Source organism: Natrix helvetica (assembly GCF_964273705.1).
Source record: "Natrix helvetica genome assembly, chromosome: 1".
Classification (NCBI taxonomy): Eukaryota; Metazoa; Chordata; class Lepidosauria; order Squamata; family Natricidae; genus Natrix; species Natrix helvetica.
The window spans coordinates 108,954,643-108,974,372 of record NC_138548.1 but is presented as its reverse complement, the minus strand read 5'-3'; the positions used below and the strand labels follow the sequence as shown (position 1 = coordinate 108,974,372).

Here is a 19,730-nt window from a genome sequence, read left to right as displayed (position 1 = left end):
AGGCATTTCTTATCTCAAAAAGGCATTTTCAATCTCAAATAGGCATTTCTTACCTCAAAAATGCATTTCTTACCTCAAAAAGACATTTTCTATCTCAAATAGGCATTTCTTACCTCAAAAAGGCATTTCTTATCTCAAAAAGGCATTTTCTATCTCAAATAGGCATTTCTTACCTCAAAAAGGCATTTCTTATCTCAAAAAGGCATTTTCTATCTCAAAAAGGCATTTTCTATCTCAAATAGGCATTTCTTACCTCAAAAAGGCATTTCTTATCTCAAAAAGGCATTTTCTATCTCAACTAGGCATTTCTTACCTCAAAAAGGCATTTCTTACCTCAAAAAGACATTTTCTATCTCAAATAGGCATTTCTTACTTCAAAAAGGCATTTCTTATCTCAAAAGGGCATTTTCTATCTCAAATAGGCATTTTCTATCTCAAAAAGGCATTTCTTACCTCAAAAAGACATTTTCTATCTTAAAAGGGCATTTTCTATCTCAAATAGGCGTTTTCTATCTCAAATAGTGGTTAGACCTGCCAGCAATTCAATTCTCACCAGCTCAAGGTTTACTTGGTCTTCGATCCTTCCGAGATCAGTAAAATGAGAACCCAGCTTGTTGGGGACAATATGCTGATTTTGTAAACTGGTTAGAGAGAGCTGTAAAGTCTAAGTGCTATTGCTATTACATATCTGGGTTGCAAAAAGCTAAACAACAGTGGGTGGCAGTGTGGTATCCAGCCTTTTCAAACACATCATCAAAGAAAATGTTTTGGGGATAAATATTTTTATAAGCATGTCTTAATCTGTTGGATTAGGATGAAAGTGGCAGCCTCAATCTTACCTTGACTGTCACAGGAAAAGCTAGGCAATGTTGCAACTGGTTGAGTAGTTCAATGGAAGAATGCCAATCTGGGATATCAGGCTAGACTGGGGACCAAAATCCAAGGAAAGCCATGACAAACTCATCACATATTATTGCCAAACAAACTGTACAGAAGTGTCCATATGGTCATCAGGGGTCAGGCATGACTCAAAGAAGAATCACATATCAGTAAAGGGTGCAAAATAAGCATTTAGCTGAGAAAAGTATGGATATTGTAAATGGGAGATGAAAAAACTTTTTGTAGTCCCCGAAAGGGAAGAATCTACTTTCCCTTTGAAAAGTTGTGTATATGCGCCTTCCAATCAGTGTTGAATCCTGGCAACTGCCTGGAGTAGCCTCTGCAATTTCTTGGCAAGGTTCTTTAGATGTGATTTCCCATTGCCTCCTTCCTAGGGCTGAGAGAGAGTGACTGGCCCAAGGTCAACTGGCTGGCTTTGTGCCTAGGGCGGGACTAAAAGTCATAGTCTTCCAACTTCTAGCCTGGTGCCATAAACACTACACAAAACAGTCTCCATAAATTTTAAGTTGTCATAAAAAGAGCATATAAGTTTTTCCCAAACTTTTTGTGATGCCCCTTCCCCATTGTTAGGGGAAGGCTGGCTGCCTTCTGTCTTGGCACCAAAGGGCACAGAGTTGGAAGAGGTATTGAAGTGCATATATTGTTTGGAATATAGAAGTTATTGGTTTCTTGGCATTTGCTGATTGATAACAATCCTTTCCCACTCCCCTGCCCCTTTTCATCACATATTAGGATGGTGTGTATACTTAGTATAGGTGGATTATGAGGAATTAGGGCATCAGGTGCTTCAGCCAGGCTACGTCTCTACAGGAGCCAATCTGGGTCGGTCACCAGGACCAGACTTTTGTCTTTCAAGTTTTCAGACTCATGCTGGAGCCCATTCTCAGGAAACTTATCTCTATCTCTTTATATTCAGAGCTGTTTTCAGCTCACCAAATACCTTAAAGGTAAAGGTTCCCCTTGCACATATGTACTAGTCTTTCCCGACTCTAGGGGGTGGTGCTCATCTCGGTTTCAAAGGCAAAGAACCAGCACTGTCCGAAGATGTCTCCGTGGTCATGTGGCTGGCATGACTAAACGCTGAAGGCGCACAGAACGCTGTTACCTTCCCACCAAAGGTGGTTCCTATTTTTCTACTTGCATTTTTTAATGGGCTTTCGAACTGCTAGGTTGGCAGAAGCCGGGACAAGTAATGGGAGCTCACTCCGTTACACAGCGCTAGGGATTCGAACTGCTGAACTGCCGACCTTCTGATCGACAAACTCAGCATCTTAGCCACTGAGCCACCGCGTCCCCTACCAAATACCTTAGGCCAGCAATGGCGGACCTTTTTTGGCTCACGTGCCACAAGTGGGGGGAGCGCGGGTGTGTGTGTGTGCAGGCGTGCTGCACCCATAATGTAACGTGCGATCCCCAGTGCGCATGTGCGCACAACGCCCCCCCCCCCATGTTTACATGCTTTTTTCGCCCTCCCCAGGCTCCAGAGGCTTTATAGGAGCCTGGGGAGGGCGAAAAGAGCCTCCCCTGCCCCCCCCCCCCGAGGCCCTCCGGAGGCTTCAGGGACCGTCCAGATGGTCCCTGAAGCCTTCGGAGCGCTTAAAACCACCCTCTGAGCAAACCAGAAGTGACTTCCGGGTTGCTGGGAGGGTCGTTTTAAGTGCTCTGAAGGCATCAGGGAAGCCTCCGGACAGTCCCTGAAGCCTTCGGAACGCTCAAAATGACCCTCCGAGCAACCCGGAAGTCATTTCCGGTTTGCTTGGAGGGTGGTTTTAAGCATTCTGAAGGCTTCAGGGACGGTCCCTGAAGCCTCCGGGGGGGCGGGGGAGGCTCTTTTCGCCCTCCCCAGGCTCCTATAAAGCCTCTGGAGCCTGGGGAGGGTGAAAAATAGCTTTTAAAAAGGTGGACTTAGTTGGCCAGCGCGCGCATGCTTTAAATGGCTTTAAAAAAGGGTGAACTCAGCTGAGAAGAGGAAATCTCAGCTGACAGGGCAGCGCCTCGTGTGCCCTGACAAATGGCTCCGCGTGCCACTTGTGGCACGCATGCCATAGGTTCGCCATCACTGCCTTAGGCCTACTCTTTTGGAGCTGCAAAAAATCCAAATGACCACTTGGTGGCAGCAAAGAGATACAGGTAGTCCTTGCTTAACAACCACAATTGGGACCAGCAACTCCATTGCTCAGCGACACAGAAGTTAAGCAAGACATCATGTGACTGTGACGTAGGATTTTACTGCTGACTTCTCCATTGAATCAACTTGTGGGAAGGAAACAAATAGTAATCACATGATGCTGTGACAGTCCTAAGTGTGAGGACCAGTCACAAATTTACAACATAACTTTGAATAGTTGCTAAACAGGGCAGTTATGATACCTGTACAGAAAACTAGCCTTTAGTTGTCATCTGGTGCTTCTCTAAACATGAATGTTATTCCTATTGGCTGAGGAGGCTGTACTGCATACATTCAGAATAATTGTGGTTTCTAGACTTCCAGCTTGAAATTCCTTTAATGGTCAGCTTGCTCCATCTGCTGTGTGGAAAGTGGAAACAATGCAACATTAATCAAACCTGCTATTACAGCAATGAATTCCTTCCCCTATCAAATGCTGGCGAAGAATGAATTCACACACACACACACACACACACACACCCCTGGATATACCCAGTTTAAGAAGTGATGCCTTTGCTTGGAATTTGGATGTTTTGACTAGGATCTTGTTAGTGGAAAATTAGATGAACACATAGGAAATAATTTTCAATAAACCCTTGCCTGTAGCACAAGGCTCATGTTAATATAGGCTCATGCTGAAGGCTTCATTCTACCTGCCAAAAAATTAGATATAATGTGTATTGCTGCTGGCTGCAAAAATGAAGAATACGTTAGTAGTTTTTGAGGAACATAGAACATATGGCAGTACATAAAATAATGAGATTGCAAGGGACCTTGGTTCAACCCCCTGCTCAAGCAGGAGACCTTATACCAGTGATGGCAACCCTTTTTGACACCAAGTGGAACGTGCGTGCATGTATGTGTGCTCGCATGCCGGAGTGCCAGAAACCCCAAAACCACCTGGCCGGCGCGCGCATGCCTGTTTTTGGTTTGGTTTTGTCCTGAAAAACAGCCTGAAAATGACCCGAAAAATGGCCTGAAAACCCTGTTTTTCAGGTTTTCAGGTGGCACACAGAGGCACGCATACCATAGGTTTGCCATCACGTACCATAGGTTTGCCATCACGGCCTTATACCATTCCAGACATAGGCTGTCCAATCTCTTCTTGAAAACCTCTAATGATGAAGCACCCACAACTTCTAGAGGAAAGTTATTGCATTGACTATTTGTTCTCACTGTCGGGAATGAGAAATTTCTGAGAAAGAGAGCAACTTCACTCAAGTTAGTTGAGTGAGTTAGTCAACAACTTCCTTCAGATATGTTATGTTGCCATTCAAAATTCCCAGGCACTATGACATGCCTTCAGAAGTAAGAGAACATGAGAATGAATCCACAGGAAGGATGCTACCAAATCATGGTATTCTTCTTTATGGCGAGGAAAGCATGTTTAGGTTGCAGCCAGGTGGCCTCTGGCACTATTTGACCCATGCTGTGGGGGTTTGTTTGTTTGTTTATGATGGTTTATCTGCAGTCCAAGAGCAACATAAAAAGGAAGTGCAAGAAATGCAGTAAGTCGATGGGGGGGGGGGGGATGGCATAAAAATCCTGAAATGGTTCATAATGTAAAGGAGACACTGGTGGGTTTGTGAAGTCAGAGCTATTGATAGCCATTTTGCAATCTTCTCAGAGCTATCTTTTCACATTTTTAAAAAAGAGTAGCAATCTCGTAATCACAGAAGCAGTTAAAGTTATTGACCATTGGAGATTCAATCTACATTGTGTACATAGCAGGCATTTTAATACCACGGGTGAAATAGCTTCAACCTCCATAACACAAACAAAAGAGAGTCAATTCTTAAAAAGTTACCGTATTTACCTACTATCATCCTAATGAGCAGTGCCCCAATTCATGACAGAGTGGAATCTCCCATGAGATACTTGTAGGATATTAAGAAAATATCTAAGGACAGTCCAGGAGGTGGGACCAGAGGTGGTATTCAGCTGGTTCGGGCCGGTTCTGGCATACCGGTAGCGGAAATTTTGAGCAGTTCGGAGAACAACTCTGGCTGGCCCCGCCCTCCCACTCCCGCCATTCCCTGTCTTATATTCCCTTGTTTTTTAGCTCAGCTGATTCACATGGCAGAGTGGATTGCCACGCCTCAGCTGAGCTAAAAACCAGCTCTGCTCACCAGCGCTTATACCGAGGGCGGTCTTTGAGTGCTGTACGCTTGCGCAAAGCACACGTTAGGTGTCATAGAACCGGTGAGAAAAGGTTTGGAATCCCACCACCGGGTGGGACAGCAATTACATTGTGGAGAGATCAGGAAACTCGGGTGTTGTCAGTTTGAATATTTGATTTCCAGTTCAACCAGAGGTTTATTTTTCCCCTTCCTTCCTTGCCTACCTACCTATCTACGTACCTGATACAGTCCTACAAGAGATAATATCAATACAGGTAGTCCTCAACTTATTATCACAATTGAGCCCAAAGTTTCTCTTGCTAGATAAGACAAGAATTGAGTTTTGCCTCATTTTACAATCTTTCTTGCCACATTGCTGCATGACTGCAGCTGTTAATAACACCGCTTCCCCCATTTACTTTGCTTATCAGAAGGTTGCAAAAGGTAATCACATGACCTTGGGACTCTGCAACTGACATAAATGCATGCCAGTTGCTAAGCGTCTGAATTTTGATCATGTGACTATGCGGATGCTGCAAGGGTGCTGAGTGTGAAAAACAGTCATAATTCACTTTTTTCAGTACCATTGTAACTTCAAATGGTCACTAAACAAATGATTGTAAGTCAAGGATGACCTTTAAGCAGACCGAAAAAAATTTCTTCACGGAACAATTAATGCTCAACATAACATTACTAAAAGCTAACCAGTACACTGAATCATTTCTGTGACATATATTTAAAAGTATACAGTCACAGGCCAAGGGCAGAAAGTGCTGGCAAAGAAAGGCCATAATATCAATCAATCAATCAATCAATCAATCAATCAATCAGAATAGAGCTGGAAAGGACCTTGGTGGTCCTCTAGTCCAATCCTCTGCTCAGGTTTAACAGTTGAATTTAAATCAGGAAACATTGCTTGGAATCAGTGGTGGGATTCAAAAATTTTGCTACCGGTTCTTTGGGGGTGGTTTGTGGGTGTGGTGGGCTTTGTGGGGGTGGCTTTGTGGGCGTGGCAGGGGAAGGATACTGCAAAATCCCCATTTCCTTCCCACTCCTGGGAGAAGATTACTGCAAAATCCATTAGTCCTTCCCCACCCCACCCCACTAACCTGCTTTCCAGCTCCATTCTCCTGTTCAGGGCAACAAAAGAAGATCATCTGGGAAGCAGAGGGGGCGGGGCCAGCCTATTTGCCACTTCTCTGAACCCGTCAGAACTGGCTGAGTACCACGTCTGCTTGGAATGCTTTGAAATAAAAGTGTTCACCCCTCACTCCTTCTTATGACTGGAAAGAGCTGGAAAATCTTCTTTAAAAGACATGTTTACTTTCTACAAGTAAATATGCCACGTCATTGTTAATTTATCTCCTTAGGGTAAAACTAAACCTGTCTGGCAAGGTGAGGTGGACAAGGAAGTTCCCCCAAAATGCTTGTTCCAGACAGAATTGAATCAGCAAGTCCCTCATTGAGCCCTAAAGGGGATGTAGCCTAACTCTGACCATATGAAAACATTAGAGGTTGGTTGAGAAATACATGTTATAATTTATAATTGCTGGGAACTTTAAAAGTTAGTGCTGGGAAGCAATATTTTCCAATGGGCTCTTTTACAGCATTACAATGTTTATGCTGTTCCTTGATGTTGAAAGGCTCACAGAAGGGGTTTAATGATGCTTTCTAAGGAAAAAAGGCAAAAATATGCTTTAGGGAAGAGAACTTGGAATCAACAGAGTGCGATCAACAAAAACCATTGGCTTTTGGGCACCTTGTTTCCAGTGGTGGGTTTCAAATTTTTTTAGAACCCTTTCTGTAGGTGTGGCCTGCTTTGTGGGAGTGGCTTGCTGGCCATGTGACTGGGTGGGAGTGGCTTGGCAGTAATGTGACTAGGTGGGCATGGCCAACTTATAAAATGTGGTGAAACTCACTTAACAACACTCTTGCTTAGCAACCAAAATTTTGGCTCAGAAATTCTGGCATTTGAAGCACACAAGTCTTAAAGCTGTCAAGTTACAAGACCCTTGCACCCCTAGCCCTTGACAGCTTTAAGACTTGTGGAGTTCAACTCCCAGAATTCTTCCTCCAGTCATGTTGGCTCAGGAACTCTGGCATTGAAGTGTGCATTCCTAAAGCTGTCAAGTTACAAGACCCTTGCACCCCTAACCCTTTAGAGAAAAAAAACCAGGGGTGTTCAAACTTGACAGCTTTAAGATTTGTGGACTTCAACTCCCAGAATTCCTCCTCTCGTTCTTCATCTTGATGATGTGCGGACAGGCGGGAGGAGGGAGCTGGAACCAGTTCTAAACGGCACTGTAGATTTGTGGAACCTCTTCTATAGAAGAGGTTAGAACTGGCAGGAACCCACCCCTGCTTGTTTCACAATTCCCTGCTAGTAATAATATCAACTTAATCTCTGTCAAGTCTTGGCTCATTATTATCATGGTCTATTTACTGCATCCCAAAGTAGCAAACTCCATATCTCGCTGGAAAGAGAGCCAACTGCTGCTAGTTGTGTTTTGCTGGTTCTGTCTTGACAGCTCCTCCCACTGGTGGTGCCAGCGAGGGCCTTTTTGCCATCACACTATGTTTACAGTATTCCTTGTGGGATTGCATTTTGCTCACTCAATTTTGTGGTCCTTAAGAAAAGTGGGGGTTGAATGGTTTTGGACAGACTGTTAAGATTCTATTAATACATAACCGAAATTAGCATTCCTTGAATCTCTGGCGTGTCTGTTTCTTGAACTTGCCTAACTCAAGTCAAGTAGCAGAATAGGGATTAGCAAATATAGTTTTCAAGTATAGTTCAAAGAACAGAAGATGGCACTTTAACAGTTTTGCTCTGTGGCAGGATAGGATCAGAGGTGAGTTGCTGCCGGTTTGCCCCGGATCGGGCGAACCGGTAGTGGCAGTGGCAGGAGGCTCCACCCACCCATCCGGACGCTTCTGTGCAGAAGCATTGCCTGATCGCACAATCGTGCATGAGTGAACCAATAGTAAAATAAATTGCAACCCACCACTGGATAGGATCACCAGGTGTGGCAATACATTTGAAGACAATTGAGCTCTCTATTAGCCAAAGGAGTACAGTAATGGACCATAGAACACTTTAACTGAGAAGAGCTGTCGGCAAACAAGCCCATATTGTATACCTGTAATACTGCACGAGCCAAAAAGAGGGCTGAGAAAAATATCTACAGACCCCTCACATCCTGGACATAAACGGTTTCAACTCCTCCCCTCAGGATGCTGCTATAGAGCAATGCATGCCAAAACAACTAGACACTGGGACCATTTCCCATGCCATCCCCATGCCATCACTCTGCCAAATCCTAATTACTACAGGAGTGTCTTATCGCTAAGGATATTTATCCATGTAGTAGAGCTGTATTGCTATTATCCTTCTCATCTTTCCTATTATCTTCTCCTATTGGTATCTTATGATTTAGCCCTTTGTTGTTTGTATCTTATTATTTACGATTTATCACTTCATTGCTTGTATGTACACTGAGAGTTTATGCACCAGAGACAAATTGCTTGTGTGTCCAATCACACTTGACCAATAAAGAATATTCTATTGTATTCTACAGTATTCTACCAAGGGTGACTTCCAGTCCCTGGCTTCCCCCCCCCCCCAACTCACAAAAATCTTCTAGATCACGGCTGTCAAACTTGTGGCCCACGGGCTGGATGTGTCATGTGCTGGCCACGCCCACTTCTGGTTTAACAAAGGTTGGAAAAGTAGCAATATGTCATGTGATGACGCTGTGACGACATCAGTTTGACACTCATGTTCTAGAGATCTTCTTGCAGCATTGGCATTGACTTGAAATAAAATAGTCTTTCCATAAATAAAATTTAAAAAATATTATATCTTGATTATACATATTATTTTTATTCTTCTGCTGTATTCATGGATGACAATTTTAACACGGTCCCTGTTGAGTACAAACCAGGAAGATGGATTTTCCTTCTTTATTTTCATAATGCTTAGTAAGAAATGTAAACAGTGAGAAGCTCTTTCAAGCTGACTGGAATTGAATGTCGCCATTAGCTCATTGCTCTTCTGTAAGCCCTTTGTCCATTATAACACAATGGGCAGCTTCTGAATTGTTCTGATTTATTAATCTTGCATTTACTTTTAGACTAGTAATTAAATAGTAATATTTTAGTACTATAACATCTTATCGGATGCCTTGAGAGAAAGGACTGTTGTGCTTTCATGATACAAATAGCAGTCAATTTACTACTCATTTTCCAGTTGTCAGCTACATTCACATGTGCACCGCCTGCTAATGGAAATCTTCCCTTCAGGTGTTCCTCCTTCCGTTTCTTCCTCCATCTCTTCCATTCATCTCTCCTAAATACACAGTGGAGACTTCCCAAAACAGCACAAAAACTTAAAGGAGAAAGGATCCATGCCTCTGTGCATTAGAGTTTTTGTGAAATAAATTGAAATCCCTTGTTAGATTCGGGCAACGAGAGAACAGACGGAGGACACGTAGTGACTTATCAGCTCTTTATTAGTAGTAGTAGTGATCCAGCTTGCTCTGTGGCCGGAGGGTTCCCCTTTATAGGGATCGGGTACGCCTCTCGACCAATCAGAACGATACCTGTTTCCTGCTGTAGCGGCGGACCAGAAAGGAGACCTGCTGCGATATATGCTAATATCTAACACCCCTCCCCTCTTAGATGGAGCATTCCGGTTAGTTACATAGTCCTTTAGATAAGTAGGTGTTTGCCTTACATGGGTGGAACGCCGCAGTTCGGGCTGATCTGAAGTGGTTGCAGGATCGGTTGCAGGATCGGTTGCCTTTTCTGCTTCGTTGTCAGGGGTCTGCAGGCTTTCGTTGCTTTGGCGTTGTTCGGTTTCTCCTTCGACCTCTTGTTCTATCCTGGGCTCGTAGGCGTCGTGGTTCTCTGTGTTAGGGCTCTCGAGTGGCTGACTTTGTGCTGGCAGATAGTCCCCATCGTCAGCCCGCAGGTCTGAGTGTGCCAGGCGACCTCGTAGTTGATCGATGTGCCTTTTCCAATTTCGTCCGTCTTCAAGCTCTAGCAGATATGATCGTGGACCCGTGATGCCAATAACCCTTGCCGGCATCCACAATGTTCCCCCTGCATAGTTGTGGGCGTATACTGAATCCCCTATGCTAAAATTCCGAATTTTGCTTGTAGAGTCTGGGGGCGATGTGGCAGAGTAATTAGGGTGAGACCGTAGACGGCGGCCCATGAGTAGTTCAGCGGGGCTCCTACCCGTCGTTGCGCTGGGGGTAATATGTTGAATTAAGAGGTAATGGTCAATGCGTGTTTGCCAATCACCTGGACCCATCCTAGCGAGGGCCTCTTTTGCGGATCGCACCATTCTCTCCGCCTGTCCGTTTGATGCTGGATGGAATGGCGCGACGAGGGCATGCCGAATTCCCTGACCTGCTAAGTACGTTTCAAATTGCATGGCCGTGAACTGGGGCCCATTATCGGAGACCAGGAGGTCGGGCAGGCCATGAGTGGCAAAAAGTCGCCGTAGAACCTTAATGACTGCCTCTGCCGTGGTTGAAGTCATTAGGACTACTTCTAGCCATTTGGAGTATGCATCCACAACTATAAGGAAGGTCTGACCTTGGACTGGCCCTGCGAAATCGATGTGTATTCACAACCAGGGTGCTTTAGGCTTCTCCCATTCAGTGGCGGGCGCTTCCGGGGGTGCTGGTCTCGATTCTTGGCATGGATCACAAGTGGCCACCCATTCCTCTATTTCTTTGTCCATGTTGGGCCACCAAACATAACTTCTTGCTAATGCCTTCATTCTAACGATCCCCGGATGCCCCACATGTAATGCCTCTAATACATTTCTACGTAACGCATAAGGAATAACAACTCGATCCCCCCACAATAAACAACCTTGCAACACTGAAAGCTCATCACGTTTCCCCCAAAATAGTTTGAATTCCGGGCCCACGTTACCTTTCGGCCACCCCCTCCAAACCCAGGTTTGAACTTGCTTTATTATCGTGTCCCTAGCAGAGAATCTGGCAACGTCGCAGGAAGAAACCGGTCCTGAGTCCAAACAGTCAATCAACAATACCGGTACCTCGGGAGTGGGGTCTGGCAATAGATCCGGAAGTGGGCAACGGCTGAGTGCGTCTGCATGTCCTAGAGTGGAGCCCGGTCGATGAATTAACTTGTAAGAGTACGCGGCCAGGAAAACAGTCCACCTGGTCATGCGTGGAGAAAGGGAAACTGGTGTGGGGCAGTTTCCCGCCAAAAGTCCCAACAGCGGTTTATGATCTGTAATCAGTTCAAAATCGTGGCCGTAGAGGTATTCGTGGAAGCGTTTTACTCCAGCGACAGCAGCTAACGCTTCCCTGTCCATCTGGCTGTAATTCCTCTCGGCCGAAGAAAGAGTCCTGGAGTAAAAGGCGATGGGTGCTTCGTTCCCGTTTGGCATCCTGTGGCTGAGGACTGCGCCCACGCCGAATGGGGATGCGTCGCAGGTCAATACCAGAGGTAGCGTCTGGCTGTATTGCACTAGCAGTGAGTCGGTGGTGAGCAGGCGCTTTACTGCGGCAAAAGCTGCTGCTTTGGATCGTCCCCATCTCCATGTTGCGTTCCTTTGGAGTAGTCGATGAAGCGGTTCAGCAACGGTCGCCTTCTGTCTCAGAAAAACGCTGTAGAAGTTAAGTAGTCCGAGGAAGGCCTGCAACTCGGTCTGATTTCGTGGTGTGGGGGCGTCCTGGATCGCCTTAATTTTCTTTGAAGTGGGGTGTATTCCCTGACCATCGATTCTATATCCCAGGAATTCTACACTAGGAACGTTAATTTGGCATTTCTCCTTTTTGAGGCGGAGACCCTTTTCTCTGATTCTGGCCAAAACAGTCCTGACTCTTTTTAATAGCTGCTCCTCGTTTGCAGCTGATACCAAGATGTCGTCGAAATAGGGGACGACTCCCGGTATCCCTTGCAAAAGCCGTTCCATGACGCTCTGGAACAGACCTGGAGCAATACTCACACCGAATTGTAGCCGATTGCATTTGAATGCTCCTCTGTGCGTCACTATAGTTTGGGCCTCCGCCATGGCGCTGTCCAAGGGCAACTGCTGGTAAGCTTGTGCCATGTCTAACTTAGCAAATATTTTTCCTGGCCCCAACGAGTGCAATAAGTGTTGTACTACTGGCACAGGATATGCGCTTTGTTGTAGTGCGACATTAATTGTGCATTTATAGTCCGCGCAGATGCGGACTGACCCGTCTGGTTTGACTGGGGTCACAATGGGAGTTTCCCAGCGCGCGTGATCCACCGGCTCAAGGATCCCTTGCTCTACTAACTTATCTATCTCTTTATCTATTTTTGGGCGGAGTGCAAAGGGCACTCGTCTCGGTTTAAGTCGGATTGGCGCCACTTTGGGGTCTAAATTGAATGAAATTGGTTTACCCACATACTTACCAAGACCGGGGCTGAACACATCCTCGAACTCCTTAAAAATCTGTTCAGCGCTGCTGTTCTCCACGGCGTTGATTCCGGTGACTTCTAATCCCAAAGCTTCAAACCAATCAAGTCCTAGAAGGTTCTGTAGTGGTGCGCTGGCGATGGTCACGGGCAGCTGGGCTCTGATGTCCTTGAAACGAATCTGGAACGTGCCTTGGCCCACGATGGGGACTCGGTTCCCCTGGTAGTCTCGTAGCAGGATGTCTGGTGCGCGTAGTTGGCTCTTTTTGAGGCTAGGGATAGCCTTTTTCATGGAAGCCCATGAAATGATCATCAGGGACGATCCTGTGTCAACTTCTAGCTCGCAAGGAGAGCCCTCCAAGAGGACTGTGACTTTCAGCTTTTTAGGTCGCTTGGTGTGGACCTGACTTATTGTGGTGAGATAGGTTCGCAATTCCTCTCTCTGGGTCAACTCTATCTCAGCATCGGTATCCTGAAAATACTCTCGTTGAGCGTCTTGGTAGAACGCTCTCTCAGCTCTTTGAGTATAATCTCTCTGGGGAAACGCCCTTTCAGCTCTTTGGGAATTGTCTCTCTGGGTAAACACTTGTGGATTTCTCTCTGGGCGCCCTTTTTGATTTCGCCAAGCCCCTGAGTTGGGCTTCTGTTGGCGGTACGTAGACGGCTGCCATGAGGAGGCAGGGACTTCGCTCCGGCACACTCGTGCGATGTGCCCAAGTTTGTTGCAGTGTGAACAAACAACGTTCCTGAACCGACAGGTAGACCGGGGGTGATTCCCTCCGCAGCTTGCGCAGGGCGGCAAACGGGGTCCGGGTCTCCCCCCAGGCCTCATGTGACTGCTCCGCATCAGGTGACTGTCCTCGAACTCGGGATCCTCGTAGTCGGGATAAGTGTCCTCGTAGTGGACTCTGGTGTGTCTGGGTGCTGGCTGGCTCACGTTGAATCCGCGTTGTATGGTTTCCGACGATCTTTCCGCTGACTCTGATGCTCTTGCTTCATTTAGTGCTATTTGTAGGGTTAAATTTGGGTTTGCCAACAGCCTTTTTTGTAGCGAGATGTCCCTTAACCCACAAACAAATCTTGCCAGGATGTGCTCGTCCAGATCCCTGAACTCGCAGTGAGTTGCTGCTTTATGTAGGGCTGCAACATATTGGTTGATTGATTCTCCCGCCTTCTGGTTCCGCGTGTTGAATTCCTGGCGGCAAACGTGGCGGGAAGGTTTTGGCGCGTAATGAGTCTGTAGAGTCTGTTGCAACGCCGTCCATGATACCGCTTGTATCGGAGTAGGCGCGGTGAGGTCTCTGGCCGTGTTGAAAACTTCTCGCCCACAGTAGCCGAGGAAAATGTTTTTCTTTCGGGCATCTGTTATTCCCGTGTATTCGTTCGCTTCGAGAAAACACTCGAAGCGAATCATGAAAGCCTCCCATTCGTCGTTCGTTGGGTCGAATGGAGCGGGTGGAGTGTGCATCGCCATCTTCTCTCCGTTTGAATTTGCCGCGCTGCGGTGTCCTGAGATGGCTGCCGGAATTTCTGCCAAATTCCTGGGCTGGATCGAATCCGGGGATTCTGTAGCAGCTCTCTGCGTCCTGTCTGCCTCTCGATCCCACCCTCGTTGCCAATGTTAGATTCGGGCAACGAGAGAACAGACGGAAGACACGTAGTGACTTATCAGCTCTTTATTAGTAATAGTAGTGATCCAGCTTGCTCTGTGGCCGGAGGATTCTCCTTTTATAGGGATCGGGTACGTCTCTCGACCAATCAGAACGATACCTGTTTCCTGCTGTAGCGGCGGACCAGAAAGGAGACCTGCTGCGATATATGCTAATATCTAACATCCCTGTAATTGTTTTTGGAAACTGCACACTCCTGTATTGTGGGTGGTATCCAGGGGTAAGCTGTTAGGGGTTCACAATGGTTTGGGAGAACCTCTAGCTAAGATTCTGTGCAGTTCGAAGAACCCCCAAATCTCACTGCTGGCTGGCCCCACCCACCCTGCCCAGGAGTCCCCACCCGGCCCGTTTTGGATGCAGGTAAGTTCAGGGTGCACACGGAGGCTCAGGGAGAGTGAGAAACAGACCTACCGGAAATTCAGGAAGGCTGGAAACAGCCCATTTCTAGCCTCCAGAGGGCCTCCGGAGCCTGGGAAGGCCGTTTTTGCCCTCCGGGAGGCTTGAAGAATGCCTCCAGAGCCGCTGGACGGCAAAAACGCCTCCCCTTCCATGGTGCAACAGGCCAACTAGGCCATGGCCATGCCCCCCAGCAACCGGGCAGACAACCCGTTGCTAAAAATGTTGAAGCCCACCCCTGGTATCAGACCACATAACATAACATAAGAGGTGTGTTACCTTTTATCTTCCCTTTCCAAGAATTCCCTGGGAGGATTTCCTTCTCTAAGGATTCCCTGGAGGGTTTTTTCTCCAAACCTTGCTCTGTAATCCTTTTTAACTGAGGTAACAGGAGCTGAACTCAAGACCTGCCACGCTATTGTTACTAAGCACCCCTCCCTCATCTGAAAAATAAAAGTTTGTGCATACAGGTAGTTCTTGATTTATGACCACAAATGAGCCCAACATTTCTGTTGCTAAGTGAGACAGTTGTTAAATGAGTTTTGCTCCATTTTATTATCTTTCTTGCCACAGTTGTTAAGTCAATCACTGCAGTTGTTAAGTTACGAACAGGGTTGTGAACTGAATCTGGCTTCCCTATTGACTTTGCTTGTCAGAAGGTTGCAAAAGGTGATAACATGATCCTGGGACACTGAAACCGTCATAAATACTAGTCAGTTGCCAAGCATCTGAATTTTGATCATGTGACCACAGGGATACTGCAACACTCATAGGTGTGAAAAATGGTCAAAAGTCATTTTTGCAATGCTGTTGTGACTTTGAACAGTCACTAAATTAATACTGTAGATTTAAGTTGAGGACTACCTGTACAGTAGATATATCTATTGTACATACTTTCACATAGGTTGTTGTATCCAACAAATAGATTAGTATATGCCAGTGATAGCTAACCTTTTTGGATCGTGTGCCAAAAGCAGGGGGAGCACAGGGGGGTCATATGTGGATATGCCCACACCCATAATGCTATGCGCGTGACACCAGCACACGTATGTGCACGACCAGCGCGACGCCCCCACTTTTGCCCTCCCCAGGCTCCAGAGGCTTTCTAAGAGCCTGGGGAGGGTGAAAACAGTCTCCCCCACCCCCCGGAGGCCCTCTGGAGGCTTCAGGAGCTTCTCTGAAGCCTCCGGAGCGCAAAAAAACGGCCCTATGGGTAAACCAGAAGTTCAAGAACAGACTTCCGGTTTGCTAGTAGGGCTGTTTTATGTCCTCCAGAGCCTTCAGGAGGCTTCCCTGAAAGCTCCAGAGGGAGAAAACAGCCCTACGGCCAAACCGGAAGTGACTTCCCAAACTTCCAGTTTGCCCGTAGGGCCAGTTTTTCGCCCTCCAGAGCCTTCAGGGAAGCCTCCTGAAGCTTCCGAAGGGTGAAAAATGGCCTTAAAGGTTCGCCACCATGGGACTATGCTATATGTATTTCTGGTCAATACAGTATTTTTTCTGAGTCTCCAAAACAGTGGTCTTCAGTTCACTGATGAGGAACTAAATAAATATATCACATAATAGGTTTTCTTCCTAAATAAAGTTTTATGCTACCAGTATGTGACTGCAGTCTATTTATGCTAAGTTGGTTCACTGAGTGTCTTGGTACCTCCAAGAAGATGCACAAAAGATATGGACGCACTATTATTTTATTTGTATTTTTTTTCAGTCTTCAAGATTTAAATGTGGGTCCTGCTGAGATCATTACAATAATACAATAGCAGAGTTGGAAGGGACCTTGGAGGTCTTCTAGTCCAACCCCCTGCCTAGGCAGGAAACCCTATACCGTTCCAGACTAATGGCTATCCAACATCTTCTTAAAGACTTCCAGTGTTGGGGCATTCACAACTTCTGGAGGCAAGCTGTTCCACTGATTAACTGTCAGGAAATTTCTCCTCAGTACTAAGTTGCTTAAGCTAAGCAAATATATTAGCAATCTAAACAAATAAAACATTTTAGCAAGTGAGTTTACTAATCCAGCAAACTCGCTTGCTAAAGTGCCTTCAGCACAAAAACGTAACCTATGCCATGACTCAGCACTGATTCCAAGTTTTTTTTTTTTTTAAAAAAACCAGGACTTTTGCACTTTATGTTAATGAGCAGGTGTTCCATCTTTCATTTGATTTCACTTCCCCACACACCCTCCAGACTGTGCAGTACACAAGAATATATAGGAAACTTTTCAGAGTGAACAAAACTTGGAAGTGGAAGAGGAAGACTTGGAAATGGAAGATAAGAAAACCGTAAATATGACCACAGCATGGTGGGTGATTAAAATCACTTACCTCCTGACGGCTATGGATCTGACCTGCATGTTTATGCAATTTGGGATTGTGCCAGTGAGTACAACGAGTGAATGCTTGCTGCCTGTTCAGTTATGGCTTGAAACCATGGCATGTTTGTTGGTACTACTAAGTAGAAATCCATTTACTCATGTCACCTCAGATAAATTAAAATATACGAACTAATATTTGTTTTGCAAGATTTGTTCTCGTTACCTTACTAGCTCATAAGGCTGGGCTGTATAAGTAACTTTCCCTCAAGACTCTCCTTGAGTCTTGTTTCTGTGTCATCTCCCAGGCCAAGGAGTGAATTCAATAAAACAAACTTAGTTAATTGTTGTTTTTGTGTTTTTGTATTGTTCCTTGTTTCTAAACGCTTTTAACAAAATGTAAACCTTCCAGAGTTGCTGGGAGTCAAGTGGCGTATAAATGTAGCTATTATGGTAGATTTGACATTTTCATCAGGGGTGGACTTCAAAAGTTTTAGCAAGGGGTTCTCTGCCCAGTTGCTGGGTGGGTGTGGCCATGGTGGGCGTGGCCTAGTCGGCCTCCTGCACCACGGCAGGCAGGGTGTTTTTGCCCTCCCTGGGCTTTGGAGGCTTTCCTTGAGTCTCTGGGAGGGGCAAAAACAGCCTCCCCAGGCTCTAGAGGCCCTTCTTGAACTTCCAGTAGGCTTCTTTTTTGCTCCCCCCCCCACCCCCAGAGCCTCCTTGCAGGCCCTGCACTTACCTGCATAAAAATGGGCCACATGGGGACTCCTGGGAGGGGAGGGGTGGGCGGGGCCAGCCAGGCGTGGGATTTGGGGGTTCTACAAACTGCATAGAATCTTAGCTAGAGGTTCTCCGGAACCTCTGCAAATGCCCAGCAGCCCACACCTGATTTTTATCCCTGTATTGATTCTTCTCAAGTAGTCAGATGTTGTTCAATGTTGTTCAAGGTATCAGCGCAGGATGCAAGTTGATCCAAGTAAAGCCACCTTTTTCAAATGACGAGTGGTGATTTTGTTGATGCTGATGGTGTTCAAATGGTAGCCCAGATATTTTAGGATTCTACACAAGGCATCTATTATTATCATTAGACTTGATTTGTAATTATTATGGTTGGTCATGCAGTCAGCCAAATGTTTAGACTGGATTTAGCAATTTTATCCACCCACCAAGCCCTTCCAAGGACCTGAGATAGGCAAATTCAAAGATTTGGACAGGTTGCGCGGGCGACTGCGGGCCACCACATGTTTACTGGACCCGTGTCCCTCCTGGTTGGTGCTGGCCTCCTGGGAGGGCTCACGAGGCTGGCTACTGGGACTGGTGAACGCTTCGTTGGGGGAGGGCCGGATGCCGGCCGCCTTGAAAGAGGCGGTGGTCAGGCCCCTGCTCAAGAAGCCTTCTCTGGACCCAAAGGAACTAGCAAATTATCGTCCTGTCTCCAACCTTCCTTTTTTAGCAAAGGTTGTTGAGAGTGTGGTGGCTCAGCAGTTTTCGCGTCACCTGGAGGAAGCTGATTATCTAGACCCGCGCCAGTCCGGCTTCCGACCCGGTCACAGCACGGAGACGGCCTTGGTCGCGTTGGTGGATGATCTCTGGAGGGCAAAGGATGGGGGTTGTTCCTCCATCCTTGTCCTATTAGATCTCTCGGCGGCCTTCGATACCATCGACCATGGTATCCTATTGCGCCGGCTGGAGGGGTTGGGGGTTGGAGGCACCGTGCTACGGTGGTTCCACTCCTACCTCTCTGGCCGGACGCAATGTGTGTTGACGGGGGAACAGAGGTCGACCGCAAGGCCCCTCAATTGTGGGGTCCCACAGGGGTCGATCCTCTCGCCTCTCCTATTCAACATATATATGAAGCCGCTGGGCGAGATCATCCGTGGTTTTGGGGTGAGTTACCACCTGTACGCTGATGATACTCAGTTGTACATTTCCACCCTAAACCACCCCAACGAGGCTGTCGAAGTGATGACCCGATGTCTGGAAGCCGTACGGGTCTGGATGGATGACAGCAGGCTCAGGCTCAACCCCTCCAAGACAGAGTGGCTGTGGTTCCCGGCTTCCCGATTCAATCAGCATACTCCATCGCTGACCATCGGGGATGAGCAATTAGCCCCTGTGGAAGGGGCGCGCAACTTGGGCGTCCTCCTTGACGATCGGCTGACCTTAGAAGATCACGTGGCGGCCGTAGCAAGGGGGGCGTTCCACCAGGTTCGCCTCGTGCGTCAGTTGCGGCCCCTTTTGGACCGGGAGGTCTTGCGCACAGTCACTCACGCGCTGGTGACGTCCCGCCTGGACTACTGTAACGCTCTCTACATGGGGCTCCCCTTGAGGTGCGCCCGGAGACTGCAGTTGGTCCAGAATGCAGCCGCGCGGGTTATTATGGGGAGATTGAGATTCTCCCATATAACACCTATCCTGCGCGAGCTGCACTGGCTTCCTGTGGCCTACCGGGTGCGCTTCAAGGTATTGGTCACCATCTTCAAAGCGCTCCATGGCACAGGGCCTAGTTACCTGCGGGATCGCGTCCTGCCCCATACATCCCTGCGACCCACTCGCTCACACAGGGAGGGGCTGCTCCGGGTGCCGTCCTCTAGAGAGTGCCAGGGGGCGGTGCCCAGGAGTAGGGCCTTCTCTCTGGTGGGCCCTACCCTTTGGAATGACCTCCCCCCAGACATCCGGACAACAACCGATCTTCGCTCCTTCCGCATGAAGCTGAAGACCTACCTGTTTTGTCA

General features: G+C 47.0%; 1 protein-coding gene and 1 long non-coding RNA gene across 2 annotated transcripts in view; one reads left to right on the top strand and one right to left on the bottom strand.

Moving 5' to 3' along the window:
- Positions 1-834: 834 nt before the first annotated feature.
- On the bottom strand, positions 835-6,445 carry LOC309384658. Its single transcript, XR_014174093.1, has 3 exons — positions 6,297-6,445; positions 3,288-3,427; positions 835-925 (listed from the first exon to the last, which is right to left on the bottom strand). It is a non-coding gene; the product is annotated as an uncharacterized lncRNA (long non-coding RNA).
- A 10,409-nt stretch (positions 6,446-16,854) lies between these two features.
- The window catches only part of SLC67A1 (solute carrier family 67 member 1), an 86,154-nt gene continuing 83,278 nt past the window's right edge, over positions 16,855-19,730 (top strand). The window contains exon 1 of the mRNA XM_081942370.1: positions 16,855-17,062. Within this exon, the coding sequence (XP_081798496.1) occupies positions 16,949-17,062 (114 nt within the window). The 5' untranslated portion in view covers positions 16,855-16,948. The remainder of the gene's footprint in view (positions 17,063-19,730) is intronic.